This window comes from Rhinolophus ferrumequinum, chromosome 16 (genome assembly GCF_004115265.2).
Source record: "Rhinolophus ferrumequinum isolate MPI-CBG mRhiFer1 chromosome 16, mRhiFer1_v1.p, whole genome shotgun sequence".
In the NCBI taxonomy this organism is placed as follows: domain Eukaryota; kingdom Metazoa; phylum Chordata; class Mammalia; order Chiroptera; family Rhinolophidae; genus Rhinolophus; species Rhinolophus ferrumequinum.
The window spans coordinates 11,954,945-11,978,292 of record NC_046299.1 but is presented as its reverse complement, the minus strand read 5'-3'; the positions used below and the strand labels follow the sequence as shown (position 1 = coordinate 11,978,292).

The following is a 23,348-nucleotide window of genomic DNA, read 5'->3' as shown; positions in this document are numbered from 1 at the left end:
AGAACCATCCACTCCAGGCCTGCTTCTCCCATGGCGAGGCTGCCCAGAGCCGCGTCTCCTGCTCTGCAGCCAGGCCCCTCCCTCCTCCACCAGGCTGGGGGAAGGAGAAGCTCAGCCCCCACGTGATCGTGCTATGAACTTGGGTTCAGGGAAGCTCTGATAGGCCTGGAAGGAGGGGCTCCGTTTTTGCCCGCATGCAGGTGGGATGGGACCAGTTTCCCCGCTGCCCTAACCATCCTACTTCATCTTTCTGGCTGTTCCGCCTGAAGCCAGGCTGATGAGCAAAACTTTGGAGAAAAGGGTTGGTGGGCACGCTCCGATCTCAAAAGCTGTCTGGGCCAAGAACTGTGGTTTTTGCTTGTGTTCTGCCTTAAGGTTCTCCAGAGAAACCAAACCAGTAGGATGTATGTATATATAGAAAGAGATCTATCATAAAGAACTGGCTCACGTGATTATGGAGACTGGCAAGTCTGAAGATGTGCAATCAGCAAGCTGGAGGGCCAGGATAGCCAATGATGGTATATACGAGTACATAGTTCCTTTGCTGGCAGGCTCAAGACCCAGGAAGAGCCGATGTTTCAGTGTGAGTCCAAAGGTAGACAAAAAAAAAAAAATGATGTCCCAATTTGAAGGCCGGCAATCAGGAAGAATTCCTTCTCATCTAGGAAGGTTCAGCCTTCTGCTCTAGTCAGGCCTTCAACTGACTGGATGAGGCCCACCCACCTTAGGGAGCGCAATCTGCTTTATTCAGTCAATTGATTTAAACGTCAATCTCATTGCAAAACACCTCCCAGCAACACTCAGAATAATGTTTGACTAAATATCTGGATACCCCTTGATATTTACACATAAAATTAACTATCACAGATACACAACTTTGATTCTGTATAACAAATGGGGGGTGAGGGAGTTGGAGAGATGCTAATTTTGGCCACAGAGCAGCAAGTTTCATTTCCATTTTGTCATGAGGAATCTTCCAGAAGACAGGCTGAAGAGACCGCAGAGAGTGTGGCAAAGCAAGCATGCCCCTAACACGCCCTCTGCCCCTGTCCCAGAAGCAGGAAAGCCTTCAGAGAACCACTCAGCTGCAAGCAGTTTGCGAGCAGGGCCCATCTTGGGGGCACAGGGCATGAATCCAGCACATACCACAAGTCCTGTCACACAGAAGGCCCCAGCACAGATTTGTTTAATGAACAAATGAATGACTGAATGGTCTCTGCTATCTTGAAATCCATTCAGTGACTGTAAACTGAACACAAGTATCAAATCAGAATGACAAATGGCCCAAAATTAAGCTTCATAAACACTGCACTAGACAAAAGCTACCCGGCATCGAGAGGACAGGTCCATGTGTAGCATATCTCTGGGCTTCAGAAGGCAAATTCCCCACATCCATAAATGCTGGTCACGTCTGCCCTGCCCAGGACCTGCTGACCCTTCTACCCTCTGAGGTGCCATTTTGATTCCGCCAAAGCCCAGAGGACACCACACCCCCTTCTGCCTGGTTTCCTTCCTCCTGAGCTGCCCCAGTGTTAACGGACCTCTCCCCCTGGCCCTGCCCCCGACTCCTACCCTCTCAGAGACCCTGTCCTCGGAAGAGCCAGCCAGAGTTCCAACAGCCCTGACAATCTGCTGGTCACTAACCTCTTTCTTTTTCAGGCTAAAAATAAGAACTAACCCTTTTCCGGGTCACACATTTGTTGTCCAAGTCTTCCTGTGGGCTGGAAAATATGAGTCAAAACCATGAAATCTGGAGTAGCCTTCCTGGGAAAATCTCAGAACACTGGGCTATCTTATAGACAGCAGTGCCTGGTGTCCCATCTTTGGACACTGCCTGAAGGCTGAGCCCAAGGCCAAGCTCCGTGGTGCCCAAGGCTTCTGTGGACAGCTGAAGTGCATTTGTGTGCCTTTCTTTTTAAAGAAGTCGCCTCTTTGTGGAACTTCCATCCTCTTCCTTCATCCCTATGAAAACAGATCTATTTTTGGCAGATACATACACTGAGCCAGATTCTCACGCTGAACAGACGACGGGGAGGGCCAAGGAGACAGTCTGGAGCAGGGGAGGGAAGGCAGGGAATGGGGGAGAGTGGAGGGAGGGGACACTGCCCTTCCTTGAACTCTACCTGCCACCTGGAGTAAAGCCCCAAGCGTCACGTACAATTCGTGACACCAGTGTGCCCATGGCCAGTTTACTATATTCTCGTGTTCAGGGTGGATTCAGAGGGTGTTTTGAAAGGAAAGTTTCATACATGTGGCCAGAAACTCACTGTCAGAGGTATGGGAAAGCTGGCTGTCTCCCGAGAGGCATGGCAGTCGGCAAAAGGACATCTATTACCTTGGTGACCTTCCCCAGCCCAGCTCAGGTGGACGGCTGTGAAAACTGACTTTCAGAGCACAGCAAGTTGACCCAGACCCCAGAGTGGGCTTTCATTAACCCAGGGGATTAAGTACACCGGAGCCGACTCTGTTCTGGGATCAGAACAGCAGGTCAGTACAGCCGGCCATTCTTGCCATGAAGTCAGACCTGCATGAAAGCCTCGTGTGTCACAGGTTGTCTGCAAACAGTGTGAGGGTTAGAGGCCATAAGGGTTTGTGGCATCAGTGGTACTCCCAGGCGCCCACGAGGGATGGGCTGGCCATCAGCCCTGGAATGCTCTGTCTCCAAGGTGCAGTGATGGCTGACGTACTCCTTAGTCATACCACAGCTCTCATCCAGGTGCCTGCCACTATGCAGGTGTGACAGCCCTCACCCCTCTCTCGGGCGACCATAGGTTCTCCTGTGTGTTCACAAGTGAAATGTGCAGAGGAAAATCATGTTTCCTTTATTTCCCAGCTGCATACGTGCAGGTTTCAGCCTCCACAGCAAGCTGATCTGTCTGGTTCACAGCCATTGGCCTTGTCTTTATTCCTTTCTTATTCAAATATTCTTGTCTCCCAAGCCTTTTACTTAAAGTTCTCAATTCCATTCACCCACGGAGAAATGTCTCTGAACCCTAGTTTGAAATCCTAGTGCCAGGGACTCCACAGTGGCAGCGTGGCCTGGAGGTGCATAAAGCCAGAAAGAAAACGGAGCCCAGCCCCTCCCCTTCTCAGTCTGACCCCCGTTCTTCCCCCAGGAGGAAGCTGAGGAATAAGAAGACTCCTGGTCCCCCTGCCTGTGGGAGATCCCTCCATGTCTCCTAAGGAAGCCTGTAAATGCTGGGAGACACCCGAGTCACCACCGTGGGCATCCTGGGCCCCCGTCTATTCCCACCCCCACACTCACCTGGTAGGCAGCTTGTCTCATGAACTGCTTGGCAGGCTGTTTCCAGATGGCAGGTACCGTGATGACCCATCTGACATCAGAGTTCTCAAACTCCGAACCGGCCTGGTCACTCAGCTCCTAAAGCCAAAGAAAGTGTAGCAGGTCAAGTGGACAGAGCTGGTCCTCCTGTGGCTTTGCTGAGAATCCAGGCTTCTTGGCCGTGAACTTACTTAATTTCCACAGCCTACTGAACTTACCAGCGTTAAGGAGCAATGGTCTGTTTTCTGAATATTCAGCAAGCAGAGAGCTCCCAGCAGCTTTCACTCACTGACTGACTGCAGGTGAACGGCAGGCAGGTCGTCAGAGGCCTGTGGCCACTTCCTAGTCATATGACTTTAGGTAAGTGACAACCTCTCAGGCCTCAGTGTCCTTATCTGTACAATGGGGTTGTTGGGAGGATTGATCATTTCTGAGAGCTACATTTACTGAGAGCTTACTCTGCATCAATCTTGCTAAGAAAGCATTCTGCACACCTCATCTCCAAGAATCCATCTCAGGACCCTGTTAGGAAGGGATTAGAACTGTGCCCTTTTCTACAGATGAGAAACTAAGCCTTAGGTACGTTCAGCTTCTTTTTGATGATTGCACAGCTAGAAAGTGGCAGAACCAAAATGTGGACCCAGACCCAGGTCTACCTTGACTCTAAAGGCCAAGGTCTTAACTAAATTGTTCCAGGTGGCCTCATACCCAGAACAGCGCAGGGCCCTGTAATCCTGGTGGCAGCTGTTGTCAGAGTTGTCACGGTCATTTACCTCCCTGAAAGCCCAGCACATCCGGGGAGTTTTCCTGACAGGACAGGAAGGATCTGAATGACATGACCTAAGCAAGAGCCATGCTGCCCTTGATTTTTGGTTAAGGTTAAAAAAAAAAAACCGTGTGGATAAATGGGATGGCCAGAAGCCTCAGACGTTTCTACCAGGCCCAAACATGTTTCTAGGATAGTTCTGATTCAGGATCCTCATCTGTAAAATGGGGAGAATAAAACTAACCTGTGCGTTCGGGGCAAGATTAAATGAGAACACATTTGGAAGGTCTGGCCCAGAGAAGATCTCCGATAAATAAAAGCTGGTTCTTTCTTCTCTCCCCGTCCCCCTCTTCCCCGTTATTCCCCCAATGCCACAGTCACCACACAAACCTGAAATCAAACCTAGAAACATACACTAATGTGCTTCTGCATCAGAGTTGGTTCTGGGGACACGGTTCAGGTTAATGAACACTCGTAGGCTATGATTTTTTTTTCTGACGGCTGTTTCATTTTCCCTATTGTTTCAAATAGTTATCTTGGGACCCACCCTATCACTGAACTAACTTCCTCTTTGATCAGTGAACTTTTCTTTCTTGCTTTTTAAAAAAATTTTCATTTTTACTTGTGATACATGACACAGAACATGAAATTTACCACCTCCACCATTTTTAAGAATACAGTTCAGTTATGTTAAGTACATTCAGCAAACTTTTTTAAAAAAAGTTTTCTTAAAAAAAATCTCTGGGCCAACATGAAACAGCCTTTTACTTTCCTTTTTTAAAATCATGTTTTACTTCCTTGCCGGTGTGCACTGGGCTTTAAAAGTAGGTGAGCATGTGGCATGTATTCAGAAGGATTCTAAGCACAACGCCTATTACCATCCAGGCTATTTTAAACTCTTTAAACAGGAAGAGGCTTGAAACCTGAATGATGGGTTTCCTTGGGAAAGTTGTTTAGATAAGCTAGCTGTTCACCAGTGGACAGAGAACAGCTCGGAAGGGAAACGAACCTGACATTAATTAAACCTGTCATGTGTCAGGCACTTTCGCTTGCTTTCCTTCATGAATATGACTTCTGAGATCCTCTATTTTACCTTATTCTGGCCCAACGCGCAGTTCTCTTCTCTGAATCCTTCTGTCCCTCAAATACCAGCCTGCCCTGTTGTGAAAGGCCTTGTTCCTATAAATCTCCTCAAACAGGTTTTCCTCATGGAATTTCTCCACCTGTTCCCTGCTGCGAGAAGGTGCTAGCAGGTTCCTGGAGCCTCTGGCTGAGCTGACAAGTTCACAGCCACCCATGATCCACGCCTCTGCTTGACTTTCAGCACCCGTCCCCCTCTTCTGAGATGGGTTATTCACTCCTTTCATCTTGGCCAACTGGAAACATGCTCCAGCGTCACGGACTTTCTCAACTCCTAAATTTTCCCAGAGTCCCAAAAGCGCCTTGTCTTAAGCCAGAGCCCACCCTTCCCCCACCCCCCAAATACTCTGCCTCCCCCTGCTCCTTCCAGCTTTCTCAGACTTGCCACCTGTGGTCAGGCAGACAGGCCCTGAGCCCGTCCCTCTGGGACTTGCTCTTCAGGCTGACAGACGTCCACCTCTCTGTGTGGCACCTATTTTGCTTTGCTGCCGCCTGGAACAATGGCACTCTCCTCTTCTCCAGGTCCCCATGGGCCTCGTGAAGCTCCTGCCTTCCTGTCTCCGTCCTACTTCCTTCCTTTCTGTTCTCTCCCCTTTCCCTTTCTGGTAGAATTTTTTCCCAAGACCCACTTATTCCCTTCCCCACCCCCTCTTTCTTCTGGGTTTTCAGGTTTTCCAAATGAACCCACCATGTCCTGAGGCTCAGGGCCTCGCCCTCGGCCTCGGCCTCGGCCTCGGCCAAACCTGCTGCTGGGTCTGAGTCAGCGTCCTCGGCACCGCTGTGATCTCCGTACAGTACTCTCCCTATGGCCACGGCATTCTCCTGCTAGAAATCCTTTCATGGCTCCCCATTACCCAAGAAGTTCCCGAGCTTGGGATTGGGGGCTCTGGACAATCATGTCCCAAGCTCACTCATAGCCCTGGTGTGTCCCCAGCCTTGCCGTTCTCCCACCCCAAACTGCCTGCTTCCCACAGCTGTTTGTTACGTTTTCTTTCCCCTGAGCTGGTCTTGTGCCCTTCCACCAGCTTGAAACATCCGCCCTTCCAGCTGTGCCTGTCAGAGGCCCCCAATCACCTCCTCCAGGGAGCCTTCCCTGCTGCTGCCAACACTGAACTCCCAGTGGCCCCGCACAATGCCACCCACCGACTGCACACTGCTTCATGCCATATTCACTTCTACACTGCCAGAGCTTGTAGAGGATCTGGCACATCAAAAGTACTCCCCTCCAAAAAGGTACCTGGATGGATGAAAGCAGTATTACATTCTCACTTCTTTTTCTCTCTCTAACACTATTTCTCTACTCTATTTCTATTCTATTCTATTCTACTATTCCTATTTCTATTCATTTCTAGAATTCACTAAATTTCTTCTAATGCTTCAAATGCATTTCTTCAAATGTTTCTAAAGTTGCCAATTTTTTTTGCATAAAGCTCAACACATGCGGCCCTTCGATCATCTGATTTACACCCCTCATGACCATTCCCATGGGAGGGGACACTGAGTGACAGCTATATTCCACTTAGAAATTAGGCGTTTTCCGCATTCTGGGCCATCATTGCACAAACCTTTCCAAGGACAATCCAACGGGGCTCAGTGACACAGTCAGCTTCTTCCATGGGGTCAGGGCGGGGAGCATGGAGAAGCAGGGGAAGAAGGAGGGACAGCAGCAACCATTTGCCAAGGATCCTCTGTGCCAGGCCTGAGGAAGGCACTCATGTCTACGACGGACCCACGAGGCCCAGTTACCTGTCTCTGTCTTCAGGTTAGGAATGCGGGTGCCGGAGAGATTGAGCACCTCACCCAAGATCACACAGGTGTTTCTCCTGCCTCTCTCTCTTTTTTTTTTTTTTTTTTTTTTACTGAGATATGATTCATGTACCATAAAACTCACCTTTTAAAATATACAACAGTGCATTTTAGTATATTCCCCAGGTGTGTGCAATCATCACCACCGTCTAAGTTTCATCGCCCTAAAAAGACACCCATACCCTTTAGCAGTCAGTGCTCATCTCACTGTCGCCCAGCCCGCCCCTGGCAACCCCTAACCTACTTTCTGTCTCCATGGAGTTGTCTATTCTGGACGTTTGATATAAATGGAGTCATACACTATGTGGCCTTTCCACTAAGTGGCTGGCTTCTTTCACTCAGTATAATGTTTTCAAGGTTCATCCATGCTGTAGCATGTGTCAGCAGGACGTTCCTTTTCATGTCTGCGTAATATTTCATGGTATGAATGGACCACCTTTACTTACCCATTCATCCACGGATAGGCCTGTGGGTTGTTTCTGCTTTTCGGGTACTAAGAATAGTGCTGCTCTCAACATTCTCTGCCAAGTTTTTGTGTGAATAGGTGTTTTTATTTCTCTTGGGAATTGCTGGGTCATATGGTAACTGTGTTGAAGCTTTTGAGGAGCTGCCAGTCTGTTTTCCACAGTGGCTGCACCATTTCCCATTCCCCCCAGCAGTGCAGGAGGGTGCAACCCTGCTTTCTGAACGCACAGCCCACACACTCTCCCTCCACGCTGTCCCTGCTCCCCTAGCTGGCAGGGACATACCCCCTACCCACAGGCACGGTCACATGTCCTACCTTCAATGCCTGCTCCTTAAAGTACTGCAGGGCATAAACAAAGATTTCTAGGGCTTTAACTTTCTTGCCGTTGGCTGCTGTCAGGTCTGTATCCATGGTGAGGTCCTGGCAGGGGGAGAGGAATGAAACAGTGAGAAGACGAAGGAGAGACATGCCTTCTGGCTTTAGGAACTGCTACGTGGAGTTCTGAGAAACCTGCTGCATATTTGTGTTTCCTGATGTTTGAGGGGCAAACCAGGATGGTGAGTCCCCCTAAACAGGCCTGGCAGCACTGTGCCCTTAGTGTGTAGGAAGCCCTGGCTGTTCCCTTAAGCTCCACCTCCACTTCCCCTCCTTCCCCTCTCCCTCTTTTTCTCTCTCTCTCCTGGATCCTCTGGGAGCGACGTTTCAGGGCAGTAACAGAGCCCAGGAAGAGAGAAAAGGCAGCAGGCGCCACTGCCAGTGCAATCTACATACGGTTTCCACCCGCGGACACACATGATCACCCTCAGGAGCCCCCCCAACGGAGACCTACACAATCATGCGAGCTCACTGACATGCATGACGCAAAACAGACGTGAAGCTTTCGTTCCCCAATGAGCTGCCACCCGAGTCACCAGAATAGAAGAGCTCCTATTTTAAGGCTTTTGCTGCCTAATCTGCTGGGAGCCCAGCATCGCTGCCTCCCTTCCCCCACCACAAGCTAAAGCAGCTGCTGAGTGCGGTCCTCGGATGGAGGATGCTCTGTGAGATGCTGTGTGGACTGAAGTCATTAAAAAATGATGAGAAAAGTCCCCACAGAGTGGGGATGGGCAGCGAAAGCTCCCAAGTCTCCTGAAACCAAAAGGCTCATTACCACGAAGGGGCAAAAAAATCCGTGGGGCCTCCAGCTTGATCCCGGCCAGGTAATTAGGCTTTGCCTTTGGAGCGTGAAGGGGCACCGAGCTGCTGACCAGCCTCATGGAGCCTGTCAGTCATCCGGACCCACCGCACAAGCTCCCTCCTCCCAACCAGCCGCCTCCCACCCCTGGCGCTCAGCAAAGGAACCCCAGCTTTTGGGCGGCGGCTCCCAGGCTCAGAAAGGTGGCCGTGCACCAGGAAGCCACAGGCTTGGAATCTTAAAAATTCAAATTGGAAAAAGTCCCTGTTCTTTCATCTGCACAAGCTGAATTCAGCACTGAATCCCATTGGGTGAAATGGAAAGGATGCATTTCTGGCAGGAGTTGGCCTGCTTCACTGAGAGACAACCACACCACCAGCACCGGGCCTGCGAAGGCAGGGTGCTGGCCCCGGGTGTCCCACTGACATTTGTTTTCTCACTTGCAAACACGTAACAGCAGACAAATGAAAGCAATAATAACAGGAGCCTGCGATAGATTCACACACTTACGAAGTAGCAGCCTGGCTCTAAGAGCTTTGTGTATTTTGATTCCTTTAATCCTTCTAACATCGCAATGAAGAAGGCACTATCAGTGTCTCCACCTCACAAATAAGGCAAAACAAGGCAGGGGAGGTTAGGGACTTGGATGAAGTACGATGAAGGTGGCAGAGGCAGGATTTTCACCCAGGCTGTCTGTCCCCAGAGTACATGATCTTAAACCCTGTCACCATCCTGAATCTCCAAGTACTGAGAATTAAGGATATTGATGAGATAAAATGCTTCAATTGAAAAAATTCTATCCTACAGCCCAGGCTTTTTCATGAAGCTTGGGGGAGGGGCCCCAACCGACCTGAACATGTCACAGAACACTGGCAAGGTGGGAGCAAAACTGCTGTGGGAGTTGGGTTTCCAATTCTTGGGCACTTGGTTTCTTAAACTACCCCTTCTGCACACACTGCAGAGGATTACTAGCGAGTTGTTACTTCCAAACTGATTAGTTCATAGCCACTGCCCTGACTCCCCAAGTGGCCCCCTAGCCCCTAAGTCCCTCCTTCAGGATCCCCTAATCTCCTAACAATCCAGCAACTAAAGGGGTATCTCCTGGCATCGTCCACTCTGATTGGTCAGCTTCCAGGTAAACGAGTTGTTATTCTGAACATCTCCCTGCCCACGTGTACATCAGAAAGTGCCGCGTTTGCCATAAAAAGTGTTGTAAGATGAAACTCAGCCGACATGAATTACTGCTTGGGAGAAACCTGTGGGTCCCCTGGGCTGGAGGACACTTGGCTCTCCAACACGGGGACGTGGGGCCAGGCCAAGGCTCACTCACCCCAGTGGTGTGCAGCTTCATCTTGAACTTCTCCAGGTACAGCCACTGCTTGGCCTCGTTGGGATCCAGGTCGTGGTAAAAGTCCCTGGCGGCGTACCCAAAACTGTGGAACTTCCTCTCGGGGGTCAGTAAGATTGTGGTGGGGGTCTTCTGGTTGGACACTCCAGGGTCGCCTCCTTCCCATCGCCTGTCACCAAGGGAAGGCAGAGGTTATGGGACCTTCTTTCGAAACCCCAGGGGAATGCTCCAGGGTCAGAGAAGGCAGAGGTACCAACTGGTGGGGCAGAGGGAAGAATGCGGGGCCCAGGAGAGAAAGGAGGACAGACAGCTGGATGCTGAAGGAGGAAAGGTCACTGCGGGCTGCTCAGAGGTGGGCAAGCAGGGGCGGGTACGGGAACGCTAAATGAGCGTGTGAGTTAGAGAACGTGTGTGAATGAGAAGAGTGAGTGAGGGGAGTGCTCTTCTCTCCCTGGCCCACCCGGGGAAGTGGCTGCACTCTGGCTGTGCTCAAACCTGCTCCCAACGCTGCATCAGGAAGCATCAGGGAGACCAGCACAGTCCAGATGGAGAGCCAGCCTCCACCTGGACTTGCTGTGCAGACGGGTCTAGAATCATCCCTGGCAGGTTTCCCAGCCAAGCTCCATCAGGATGGAGCCGAAGACCTAGGGCTGATTGCCGTCCCAAGCAGACGCTGGGTACCTGGGCCAGGGGAAAGCTCCACACACAACCTTTCACAAAGGGACTTTCCATTACTATTAACACTGACATTTACAGTTAGCCAACCGCCTGAGTTTTTCCCTTCAGAGTTTTATTCCTTCATTCCTACTTAAATACAAAAAAATTAAACTTTCTCATGCATAACTTCGAGACTCTGTACCGTGGTTATGTTCATCTGTTCTGACTGAAGTAAAATTCAGGTAGAATCTCCCTCCAAAAATCTCTACAGTAACTAAGATAACGTCTCTGAGGCCCTGAACGCTGCCAATGTTTTGTGAGGGTTCCTCCCAACCAAGTTCGAAGTTATTTTTACCCTTTTTTCCCCCCAACTTTCATGGTATGACTATCCCTTGGAAACAACATTTCTTAAAACAATTATGGAGACACTGATAAACACTGATTCTAGCTTTTCATAACGCTCTTTTCCACGCAGGGTTTCCATCTTGCGGGATGGCAGAGCAGGCAGCCCCTCAGACCGTCTGTCCAGCTAACTGGAGGCACAATCCTGGTTTACTCCAACTGCCCCTGGGAGCTCTACTGTCTCAGGGTCTCTATTAGAACCAGCCTTGCAGTATTTCCTGATGAGAGAACCTGATGGGTCTCTGGAGCCTCTTAGGATAGGGACCTCACATCTGGTTTTCCAGAGGAAAGGCGGGGTCTAAACCAAGACTGGGGAGGGGACTGCTTTCATTATGACTTGTGTTTTAAAGAGCACTTTATAAAAACACCTAAAATCTTACTCTGGCAATGATAATCAATTCCCACAATTACCAGTTGAAGGAATTGCCGATCACAATGTATGCTCAAAGCCACCCTTCGATTTGGAAAATCGGGTGATAAATTCCCGGCTTCCAAAGCTTTGAGGGGCCACAGGCTCTGCAGGAAGGCCATGGCCGACCAGGGAAGCCGGCTTCGTGCTGGACAGACCAGAATCCTCACAGACAGCCGGTCACATGTGGATTGGGTGACGACAAAACGTGCTGGGCTGCTGTGTGCACGGGGGTGGGGTGCAGGGAGTGTCCTGAGCACAGAGCGCGGGCCCAGGAGACCCAGGGCAACTTCAGGGTGAGTGACCCTTTAGTTCACTTGGCTGAAGTTCACCCCGCTCTGCTTTTTCTCAGGCGTGGTGCTTTCTGCTGGGTCATTGTCATCCCATGACCTGTCTTCACTTGGAAGAACTGGCACCTTTCTTGCTTACATTTTACTCCGTGATAAGCACCTCACAGGATATCTGACTTCATCTCCATACACACCCTGTGAGGCAGGTATTGCCATTATCCCCATTTCACAGATGAGGAAACTGAGGTTTAGATGGTTCAGCAGTTGCCTGGGGTCACACAGTAAGTGGCCAAGCCGGCGCCTGGATCTCCTCTACCACACACAGCCCGTAAATCGGTGCCACTCCCCAGGCTTCACACTGGAATCACCAGGGCCAGGTTTCAAACACACGGTCCAGGCCCTTCCCCAAACCAACTAAGTCACAATTAAAGCAACACCTTTATAGACCAGGAACTTGGAGCCCAGGGATCAGAAGTGGCTTGCCCCAAGTAGCACAGTGAGTTAGGGCCAAGCTGGGCCAGAATCCAGGCCTACTAAGTGCCATTCACTTCTTCATTGAACTAATTCCTCTCGTCCCCACCCCCAGACCCTCCCCCAAGTCTCCACAGGTGCAGTGACTGGTGCCAGCCCCTGCCCCTCCCTGCCACCGCACTTACCTCATCACGTGGATACACTCTGGCTCCTTGGTGAAGCTGTAGGCATAGCCGCTAGACGTGGTCCCGAAGTCGATGGCCACCACCACGAGAAACGTCGGCTGCTCTGACACGTTCGGGTCGGCATCATTCTGCAGATACACTGAGTAAGGCATGGGGGGAGGGGTGGCCAAGCCCGGCTTTCAGGGAGATACCCCAGATGGTTCTACCCAGCCCAGCTGTGTACCCACTGCAGACAAGATATTGCACATTATGGCTCAAGTCTGTCACAGGGTGAGCCCTGGAGAAAGGGCACCTGCCTACAGCTTGCCCATCACTCTTTTTATCAACTGCATGAGTGCAGCTAATTACAGGAAATTCTACCATCGGGGCCAGAAGCCCAGTGTGACACACTCTTTCTCCCACTGCGCTCCCCAACCCCCGTGCGACCTGCAGCCACTGCCCAGAGGGCTTTACCAGCTGTGCCCTATGCATCTCCCCGGTGAGCTGCTCAGGTGAGTCATGCATGAAAGGAGTGCTCGGTATACCAGGGACTCTGCCTGCGCCTGTCATAACCACGTGACCCTGGTGAGTCCTATCCCCTCAGGGCCCTGAGCCTTTCTTCATCTGTCAAGGGAATAGGTCAGACCATTCCAGGTTTCCAAGCTTTTCTTTTTTAACAGCAGTATAGGCCTTTCTTTAATACTCACGGAACTGAAAATGATCAAACCAGTGAATTTTGGATTTGGAACGTGTTAGTTAGAGCAGGGGTGAGGGCCCCACCCATCTGGCTTCTCTTCACTCTGCCCGTCGTCCCCACACTTGCAAGGTGGCGGGGAACGTTCAGGGTACAGAGTCTGAAAACCACAGGACCTGGCTGTAGGGACCGAGCGTCCCAGTTCTCTCAGGACTGAGGGAGTCCCGGGATGCAGGACTTCCCATGGAAAACGCAGACAGTTCTGGGAAAACCAGAACCAGCTGGTGCCCCTACCCAGTGATGGCTCTGAAGTTCTTCTCAGAGGGGTCTTTCCAGATCTAAGCAGCTTGTGCAAAGCCGCCCTTTTCTCCTGGTACTTTTCCCTGGTTGGCTACATGTAAGTCCCTCGAACAGCTGCCCACAGTATCCACCCTTTCAGGGAGGGATAGAGTGGGATCTCCAGCCCCCATCTCCAGCCCCCCTCACTGCAAGCGCATGCCTGCACAGGTCTCCTCTCCCAGGCAAGCTGTTGTAGAAGCAATTACACAGCCACAGACTTTTGGACACAGCAATTAACCACAGCCGACAAAGCCACTGCCTCTCAGATTCCCCGGCCAGATGTGGCTGCTTCCCTCCAAGAAGATGCCTCGCAGGCTCCGAGCCCTGAATCTTAAAGGGCTGCTCCCACCCTGTCCATGCTTCCCATCCAGGCCAACAGCTCGAGAGGCAGCCCCACCAGGCCCAGAGTGGGTAAGGGGCCTGGTAGGATCCACCTGGCTGGTACCACGAACACCGTGAACGTGAGGGGCTGCCCAGCGGCCTCGTGAGAGCTGACCCTGACAGCCAAGGTTGTCAGCACACACTCTCCCACCCCCAGGTACACATTTCTTACCGCGATATGGGAAGGGGACAGAGGTGTGATTCCTGTGTCCCCCAGACTCCGGGCTGGAGATGAATATGCAGACGTGGGAGCCGTTTCTGAAAAGAAAAGACAAAATGCACTCCTCAGAGGTGGTAGGGGCCGGCCCAGGGATCAGAAATGAGGCCTACATGGCTTTGCTCTTAAGGGCAGTGTTGCCTCTGGAAAGCTGGCTGAGGTGGTGGGCCAGGCCGATCCCACCTTAAAGGTAAGGTGTCAGCAACCCCTTGGATTTAGTATTTAAAATTTGAACACAAGAGACACTGCTTTTCTCCCAGAGACCACCAGGCCTCCCACGTAGCAGAGATGCTGCCCAGTCCAAAAATCATCCCAGCTCCTGGCTCCTCCCCTTGCCAGAGCCGGTTCTTAACCCAGCCTCCATGATGAACTAGAGGAACCTGTAGCCACCTGAGATGGTGTGCAAAATTTTACATGCATTTTTCCTGGGAGAAGATCCATAGCCCTCAGGTTCCCCAAGGGGTGCAGGACCCCACCCCAATGATTAACAACCCCTATCATAAGGATATAGGACATGAGTGCACCTTTCAGAAAGAACTTCCGTGGTAGTGCATGCCTCAGTCACCTCCTCCCTCCCTCTGGCATGGACCTCGCCAGAACCTGGGGAACTCATCTCTCTTCAGTGATACTGAAGGTTTTGACATTCAGGAAGAAAAACCACAGCGGAAACACAGGTAGATTAGCATTCCTGGACCCCGTAGTCGGAGCCCCCAGCCGGAGAAGAGCCAACAGCCAAGGTGTATGAATATCATTCTGTCACCTGCCCCACTGCTCTTGCTAGTAATCAGGCCCAGACATTCGCTATAACCGTGGCACAGCCCGGGGGCTCTCCCCCAGGAGTGTGCACCCAAGGGGAAGCCATGCTGCCCCGAGTCAGTGCTGGAAGCTCCACACCGCTCTCCCTGCCCACTGGCCAGGACTGGCAGGGCCGGCAGAGCAGCAGATCAAGAACTGTGGGCTCCCGCTGCAGAGACGAGGGCCAGGCCCTGGGCACCTACAAATACCAGGTGCCATCCAGGGTGCTCTGCAAATATTGCTCCATTCAGTACATGGTCTAATACCCGGGAGGAAAACATGGGGAATTTGCTAAAATAAGACTTGGGTCCAGGAAACCCAGAGGGTGTGAGTGTCTGAGAAAGGCCTGTCTGTTTCTAGAGAAACACTAAGAGTGGCTCCATCTGCCTCTGCTGTCAAATCACTGGGGTTAATCCCACGCACTAATGTTTTTTTCCTTTTTGATGAGAACTCAAACAGCATCATTACAGTGGATGCCCAACGGGCTGACGGAATGAAATAAATCATGAAAGACTGAATGTGAAGCTTCAAATCTGCACAGCTACCTTCCTCCAGCAGGTATATGGTCTCCTCCTGATGAAGCTCAAGTCCAAACTCTGGGAGAAAAGTGCAGAGGCAAGTAGGTACAAAGGCAAAAAAAATGAACTTGTTGGACAAAGGATGCAGACATTTCTCCAAAGAAGACATATAAATGGTCCATAAGCATACAAAGATGCTTAACCTCATTAGTCACTAGGGAAATGCAAATCAAAACCACAATGAGATACTGTTTCACACCCACCAGGATGGTTATAATAGAAAAGAAGTACAAATGACAAATGTTGGCAAGGATGTGGAAAAACTGGAACCTGTATATATCTGGTGGGGATGCAAAATGGTACAGCCACCGTGGAAAAGTTTGGTGGTTCCTCAAAAAGTCAAATACAGAATTACCACGTGACCCAGCAATCCCATTCCTAGGTATCTACCCCGAAGAATTGAAAACAAGGATTCAAACAGGTACTTGTATGTGAATGTCACTGCAGCACTGGTCACAATTACCAAAAATTAGAAACAACCCAAATATCTATCAACAGATGAAGGGATAAACTAAATGTGGTATATATATATACAATGGAATATTATTCAGCTGTAAAAAGAAATGTAATTCTCATACATGGCATAACATGGATGAATCTAGAAAACATGATGCTAAGTGAAATAAGCTGGGCACAAACGGGCAAAACTTGTATAATTCCACGTATACGAAATGCGTACAATAGGCCAATCCATAGATACAGAAAGTGGATTAGAGGTTACCGGGGGCTGGGGGAACGGAGGAACGGGGAGTGCAGAGTTTGTTTTAGGATGATGTAAAAGTTTTAGAACTAGAGAGTGTGATAGTAGCACAACACTGTGAATGTCATTAATGCCACGGATTTGCACACTTAAAAATTGGTTAAAATGGCAAATTTTACGTTGTATATACTTTACCACAATAGAAAAACAATCAACTTGCGATGTCAGAGAGGTAGTAGATTGGGGGTCGGGGGGTTATCACTTTGTGAGGGGTATAAATGTCTAACTATGACGTTGTTTTGTACACCTGAATCGAATAATAAAAAAATAAACAAAAAATAAAATAAAATAGATCATAATTTTTTTAAAAATCAACTTGCACAGCTTGAGAGGAGAAGCAATTTTCAATTCCTATTAGCACTCATAGCTCAGTGGTCTTGCGAGAGAGGAGACATAAGCCTGGCTCCTGGACCAGCCTGCTAAACTCCTCCTTCTTTGCTAATCTCCTACCACTAGGGCACCCCCTTCTATAAAAGCAGGGGGGATGTGGCCTCACCACTAGGAGACCCAGTCAGAGGGCCCTTTCCACCTGTTGGCGAGAAGTCTGCCCCGCCCACGGCTGCTTGGGCAGCCTGCAGAGAGACGCCATCCTGCACTGGGAGCCTCCCCCTCTCCACCTGCTACCTGGAAGGCCTGCGGCCATGTGTCCACATTTGCACAGAAGGTCTTGGAAGAAACCAAATGTCTAATTGCCCAGAAAATCTGGTGTTGGCAAATAGCAAACAAGCTATTATCTGCAGACTAACCATCCACCCCGCTGTCTGCTTGGTTCTAATTATCCCATCACTCAACCCTTCTCCGAGCGTGTCCTACTGACTTGCAAAATAGCAAGTGTTGGGCCACACATTGAACATATGCCGTGGGCCCCTGGAGGATTCCAGGGTACTTGAGGGCAAGAACCAAGGATTTGGAGGGGTTCTCCCCGTACCTCCCACCCCATCCCCAATTCCCCACACCCCCACACACACCCCTTAGATACCAAATAAATCATTTGATTTGCTGATCACTCAGCCAGGCCTAGAGGCAACGGAACTTCACAGGCTTTTTCCATCAGAAATTAAAATGCAGCTACATTGTGTAGTGATTTAAAACTAATCTGCAAAGAAGGCCTGGAGGAGAAACATTTTTATAGATACAGGCAAATCATGCACACCCACATCGAGAGCTCCATATATCCCAAATCAAAGATAATTCATCACTTAATGTGCATCAGTCCAGCACAGGAATATACAAAGCCTGCAGTGGCAACTTTGTTCTCAAGCTAAAAAGTCTTTATTTAACTATTTAGGATGTCAAAGTGATACTCAAACACTCTTGGGGAAAGGAATATGGAAAAGCCTACTTTAGCCTCTAATAGCCCCAACCAAGCTTGAGAGTTTTCATTCCATAGGTAAGTGATTAGGAATAAACAATGGGGTCCATGGAATATTATCCATTGATCCATGGATATTTGACAGATCTAAGCTAACAGATAACAGAAGAGAGTTGATACATGAAATGTCCATATGTACATAGTACATGCCATGTGTCTTGGCTACTACAGGCCATTATCCACTGTAAAAAATACTGTCAGTAGCTGTGGCTCTGTTTATGCTTCTCTGTAAAGTCAATACCATAACATCTGCCCCATGATTGCTCTTACCTATGTGATATTCTAGTTCAGTACACACAGGGTGACTTGGGTACATCGAGAGCAGAAGAGAAAGAAAGGCAAAGCTAAAAACCTGACAAGAATAGAGATTTTTAGAGTGCAGGCTTGGAAGAGAGAAAGGAAGCTGATGAAAAGAAATTGAGACCCATCTGTGGAGGTAGGGTGAGAAGACTGGTAAAAGAGAGATGAAAGAAAAATGCTTTACCAGGCAGCGCAGTCAAGGGCAGAGCCCAGGGAACTGGGAGTTTAAAGAAATACCTGCTCTACTCTTCCAACTAGATTAAATAGACAGTCAAAGCGTCTCCCCTTTCAAGCACTAAGTTACCCTGAAATGCAGTTAACAGAGGAAGCTGATGATTTCATATTACAGAATTGGAAACACACTGAACATTTCAAGGATGCAAACTATTAGCCACATAACTATGGTTTATGCTGAGGAGAAAGAGACCCTGAAGCTTTCCGGTAAACCAACAGAAAATAATTGTCAAGTGTCCTTTGTTATTAGTTTTAGGTAATTTAACATCACTTCTGTCTGGTATACTTACTGTGCAATCGTTTTTAGTTTAGTGCATATAAAAGTAAGTTGATACAGGGGTTTCTTGGTTCACTCTTAACCTGGGGCCCATCCCCCAATACATTCTTCAAGACCCTCTTATAATGATTTTTGCAGCAAAGAGGGGTATGAAAATATTTTTGCAGCAAAGAACAGGATATAAATAAGTAAAAGTATGACTTGACCAACAAGTCTCCTGCTGCAGGATATTTTAGAACCCAAACCAGGTAGTGGAGGAGGAACGAGTTTAATTTGTTACGTTAAGATTCAACGCTTGCTTTCATGGTATAGGAATTAAACAGCAGGTTCAGCGGGGCTCCTGCTATAAAACGCGAGACATGTAAAATTCAGACACATTTTTATTTCCTCTTGGCTCTAATGGCTTTGATCAAAGCAGACGTTCTTAAAATAAAAAACAGCCTTGATAAGAGAATGTCAAAGACGGCCATAACGGCCATAATGTGAACTTGCTCGTTGCTCTTCTCTGCTGGAGACATTAGTCAGCAAATGGCCGTGAGCAGAATCGTAGGTTTTCTGAGATACATAAAATCGATCCCGCTCCATAAATACAACATTTTCAAAGATGAAGACAGAACCATTGACCTGCCTTTCTATTACAAGGCTCCAGGCTCATGTGAAATGACAGGCGGTCTCAACAATAGCAATTCCCCAGTTTTTCCAAATAGGCCTTCTTGCTTTCAGATTTATGTATGTATCAAATAAATGCTCAATTTCAAAAGGATTTTTAAGGTCTGGTCCTTACGCATTAAAAAATGCAGTATATATTTTCATTCCTTTTTTCCTTCTGGCTGTGAAATGACAAGTATTTGCTGACAAGTGCCTAAAATCAGGCTATTTGAAAAACAGCTCTCCCTTTCTCTCTCTCCTTACCTGCGTGGCCTGCAGTGTCATCTTTGAAAATGGATCAGCTCAAGGTCATGTGTAGGTTACTGGCAAATATCTTTTAAGAAGGAAAATAAAAAAAATTTATTACCCTATAACAGGCTTCATATTAGCTGAACTAATGCATTATTACCGTAAGCTGAAGTTCCATTTCAATACATAATTTATGGGTTTTTTTTTTAAATCATCGTGGTTGATGTCCAGACTAAATGGAAATTTTATTGGCATGAACCGGGACACCCTCCTGGCTGCAAAGAACACCTAGTGTGAAATAGCTGCTCTCCAAATGCTAAATAATAATTATGGAAATGAGCATTTGCAGCAGCAGAAACCACAGCACCAGGCACCGGCCAAGAGTGGGGGGGCTATGACGGGCCCATCCTGACCCTGGGCGGCATCTTCCAGTTAAACCGCACTCCCCAGATGGTTTAGGAGGTGAGATGCCCCAGTGAGAGAGAACTGGGGACGTTGGGATCCCCAAGAGACAGTGAGATCCCCAAACCCCTTCAATCGCAGAGGATGAGTGGGACACTTCCCATCTCCGTCTTAACCACAGGTTCACATGCACACACATGTCCAGGCTACAGCTGGAGGAGGTGAGGAAACGCTTCCTAGACCAACACGTCTTCCTACTAATTTTCATGAATTACATTCAGCAATCTCGAAGCCCCTGCCCAACGCACTCAGTATTTGGAAGGGCTCCACCAGATCACCCGACACACAGTATTAAGATACTTCTGGGCACCTGGTTTCTCTTCCACAGACTGGGCTCATATGGGCAGGGCCACGTCTTACTTCATCTCCGACTCCTCAGATCCTGACCTGTCACAGGCACTCAATAAATGCTGGGTGGATGGATGGATGAACATATGGACGGACAGATGGACGGATGGATGAGAGGATGGATGGATGGATGGATAGATGGATGGATGGATGGATGGATGGATCGATAAAAGAATGGATAGATAAGTGGAAGTCTGAGCCGTCTGGTCAAACTGAAGACTGCTCATATGACTTAACCGTGCCAGGGCCTTTTGATTCCCACTCCCCCCAGGATGAAGTCCAGCACACTGCTGGGCCCTAAGCCCCTCACGGTCCAGTCCATCCCCCTCTGTGCCCTCATCTCTCTCCATTGCCCCATCCCTGGCCATACCAAATCCTTTCACGGACCCTGGAACATCTGTGCTTGATCAGGCCTCCAACCCTTTGCACATGCTGTTTCCCTGCCTGGAGGGCACCCTACTGCTGCTTCACCCTCCAGGAGACACCCCCTCTTATAGTCAGCCCCCTCTGTTAGTGGGAGGAGAGCTTTCTCTGCTTCCCGGGTACAGAGGAGAGTGGAACTTGTTCATCAGCACCACTACCTAATGGCAAAACCCAGACTGTGGAAAACACTATGGACAACAGCCAGGTTTCTCCAAGAAATAAATTGCAAAGAAAATACACAGAAAAGGAAGAGGAGGAGAAATCATAGATTAGAAGTTTTCAAACTTTGATGTGCATCAGACTCACCAGAGTGCTTGTGAAAGCAGAGTGCCGGCCCCACCCCCAAAGTCTCCATCTGGGACAGTGGAGAACCTGCACACTAATGGGTCCCCAGGCCACTTCGGCTTAAAAGACAGCAGCTGCAGTCACTGCAATGCACGGACCTTTACTGGATCATGATTCAAACGAACAGAAAAGTTTGCAACATTTGTAAGACAACTGGAACTATAAACACGGACCAGATGTGGACAATATTAAGGAATTATTGTTAATGGTGTAGTTATGTAATTTTTAAGAGTCATTATCCTTTAGAGATACATTCTAAAATATGTACAGATGAAACAATATGGTGTCTGGGATTTGCATCAAAATAACACCAGGGAGGGGACGGGTAGAGATTAAACAAGACTGGCCACAAATTGCTGATGACTGAGGATGGTGAGAGATTCATGGCGGCTCAATACATTATTTGCCCAACTTTTGTATATGTTTTAAATTTTCCGTAATAAAAAAAAATTTGTTGTTTTAAGGTACTGGTTACACGTCTGTTTTCCTAGCTTCAGGAGAGCAAGACGATATTTTCCCTATGCTGTGTATCGATCAGAGCACCTGGCCCATACATGGCTAGCACTCCAGACACATTTGTCAAATGAATGCTTTAACCAATAAGAATATGCATGCATTCAACCTATACACTTTTGACTTCGAAGGCTTGGGAGTGTTTCAGACCTCGATCTCTGGGTGGGTGAGGGGTACATGTCCAGCTGGCTTCCGTGGGGCTGAGGCTGTTGGAACAGATCTAAACAGTCTTTGAAGGAGTCTGAATTTTGCTGGCCTCACCCAGCCCCCTTGAGATAGCAAAGCAGGGGTCCAGCCACCAGCTGAGTGGCTCCCTCTCTGGGGTGGACTCCTGCCCAGCCTCAGATTCAGGGCCCTTTGAAACCCCTCTGCAAACCCGGGGCCTCGAGGGAAGCAGAAGTCTGTCCCCTGTCCACTGCCAGGCTCCTCCATGTTCAGAGAAACCGGAGCCTGGCCCTGCAGAGAAGCTGGGTCTCTTTCAGGACCAGGGCACACCCATTTTGCTTGGTTCTGACTCCCGAGGCCCTATGGGAGAGGCAAGAAGCCTCAGTGAAGGCCCTGGCATCTTCTCACCCCCGTGAGGCATGGCGAGCTGAAATACCAATGTCAGGCGTCACCCTGTGACCCTCTGTACTAAAACAGCAAGCTCTGAAGTCTCCCAAAGGGGGGGGCGGTGCCCTGAGGGGACCTACGTGTCCTCCATCTCAGGCAGGCAGCCAGCGTGGGCCGCAGGGTGAAGGGCATGTCCCCTCCAAACCTGGGCAGTTAGGAACAGGAGCAAAGCCAAAGTTGGCTCTTTGGCTGTTGTTCTTAGAGGAAGGTACAGAAAACGAAATGGCTCCCGGTGATAATGCAGAATACGGGCATGGCAGGTAGCGAAGGTGCAGAGGTCTGGATGCCCAGGAGCCTGAGAAGCTATCTCACCTCTCTCCAGGCATCTTCTCCTTCTGAGACGTGGGGATCCGTATCCTCAGCGTCTCTATCACTGTTTCAATGAACCAAGGAAGGAATGCACGAGAAACTCTCTGAAATAAATAACAGCCCCACCCACCATTTGCTGAATTCCTTCATGGGGTCAGATGTGTATGTACTTTAGTTTCCACTTTAGGCGCTTAGGCAAGTTTATCCTAACTCAAATTAGTAATTTGAAACTATTAGACAGGAACAAACCCAGAAATCTATCGGAAAAGCCATCATGGTCAGCACATTTCACGCCACGCTAAGAGTTTTGCAAGTGTAGCTCATGAAACCCTACCGTGTTAGGGAGCTGTGAGGTACTGTCATTGTTACCATTCTATGGACGACAAAAGTAAGGCCGAGAGGGTTAAGAAAGAAGCCCACACTGTCAGGACGCCACCCAGCTGGCTTTGGAGCCAGCACTCCTGCACTCTATCCAATGCTAGGTCTCACACGGGGATCACTTCTCTCGAAAGGTGAACCTACTAAGAGATCTGAACATAAATCCCCACTTCACAGATGAGCAAACAAGTCAGGAGGTCACAACCACGGGGCTCTCCCAAGCCCCAGCCGGCCGGCTGTCTCTGCCTCCAGCCTCAGAGGACTGTGTGGCTTGTGCTTCCTTGGGCACTGAAGCCAAACAGCGCTCTCCACTTCAAAAGCCAAAATTCTTCAAATCCACAGATCAAGGTGAAGGAGGAGCTACTGATAAAGAGAAATTCAGAGTCAGGAAAGCATGGACTCAGATGTATGGCCTTGGATGAGCTGTTTCACCTCTGAGAGCCTTGATTTTCTCACCTGGAAAATGGGGGTGGGTAGGAATCATGGTGATGGTGATATACTTTATAGGATTGCTGTAAAATAATACACAAATGAATAAAATACTGCCTGTGAGACCTGGTGCATGACAAGCACTCCATAAATTGCCGATGTTATTTATTATCACTACCACCATCATCATCAAATTGGTCCAAATGCTGTTGAGAAAATGGCCACGTGCTTAATTTAACAATGAAACCAAGGCACAAAGAGGTTGAGCATCTTCCTGAAATAACACAGTCGTGTGTGTCGGTCCTCAAG

At 49.0% G+C, this 23,348-nt stretch overlaps 1 protein-coding gene across 4 annotated transcripts in view; it reads right to left on the bottom strand.

The window, feature by feature from the left end:
• HSPA12A (heat shock protein family A (Hsp70) member 12A) overlaps window positions 1–23,348 on the bottom strand; it is a 141,794-nt gene that overhangs the window by 16,558 nt on the left and 101,888 nt on the right. For 2 of the 4 annotated variants that reach the window (XM_033130806.1, XM_033130808.1), the window contains exons 1-6: window positions 20,760–20,850; window positions 13,963–14,048; window positions 12,398–12,525; window positions 9,966–10,152; window positions 7,777–7,881; window positions 3,266–3,382 (exon numbers count right to left, since the gene is read on the bottom strand). In XM_033130806.1, coding sequence (XP_032986697.1) covers window positions 3,266–3,382; window positions 7,777–7,881; window positions 9,966–10,152; window positions 12,398–12,525; window positions 13,963–14,048; window positions 20,760–20,808 — 672 coding nt within the window. In that variant the 5' untranslated portion in view covers window positions 20,809–20,850. Of the gene's footprint in view, window positions 1–3,265; window positions 3,383–7,776; window positions 7,882–9,965; window positions 10,153–12,397; window positions 12,526–13,962; window positions 14,049–20,759; window positions 20,851–23,348 lie in introns of those variants that run through there. The other 2 variants (XM_033130809.1, XM_033130807.1) reach the window with 1 other exon arrangement.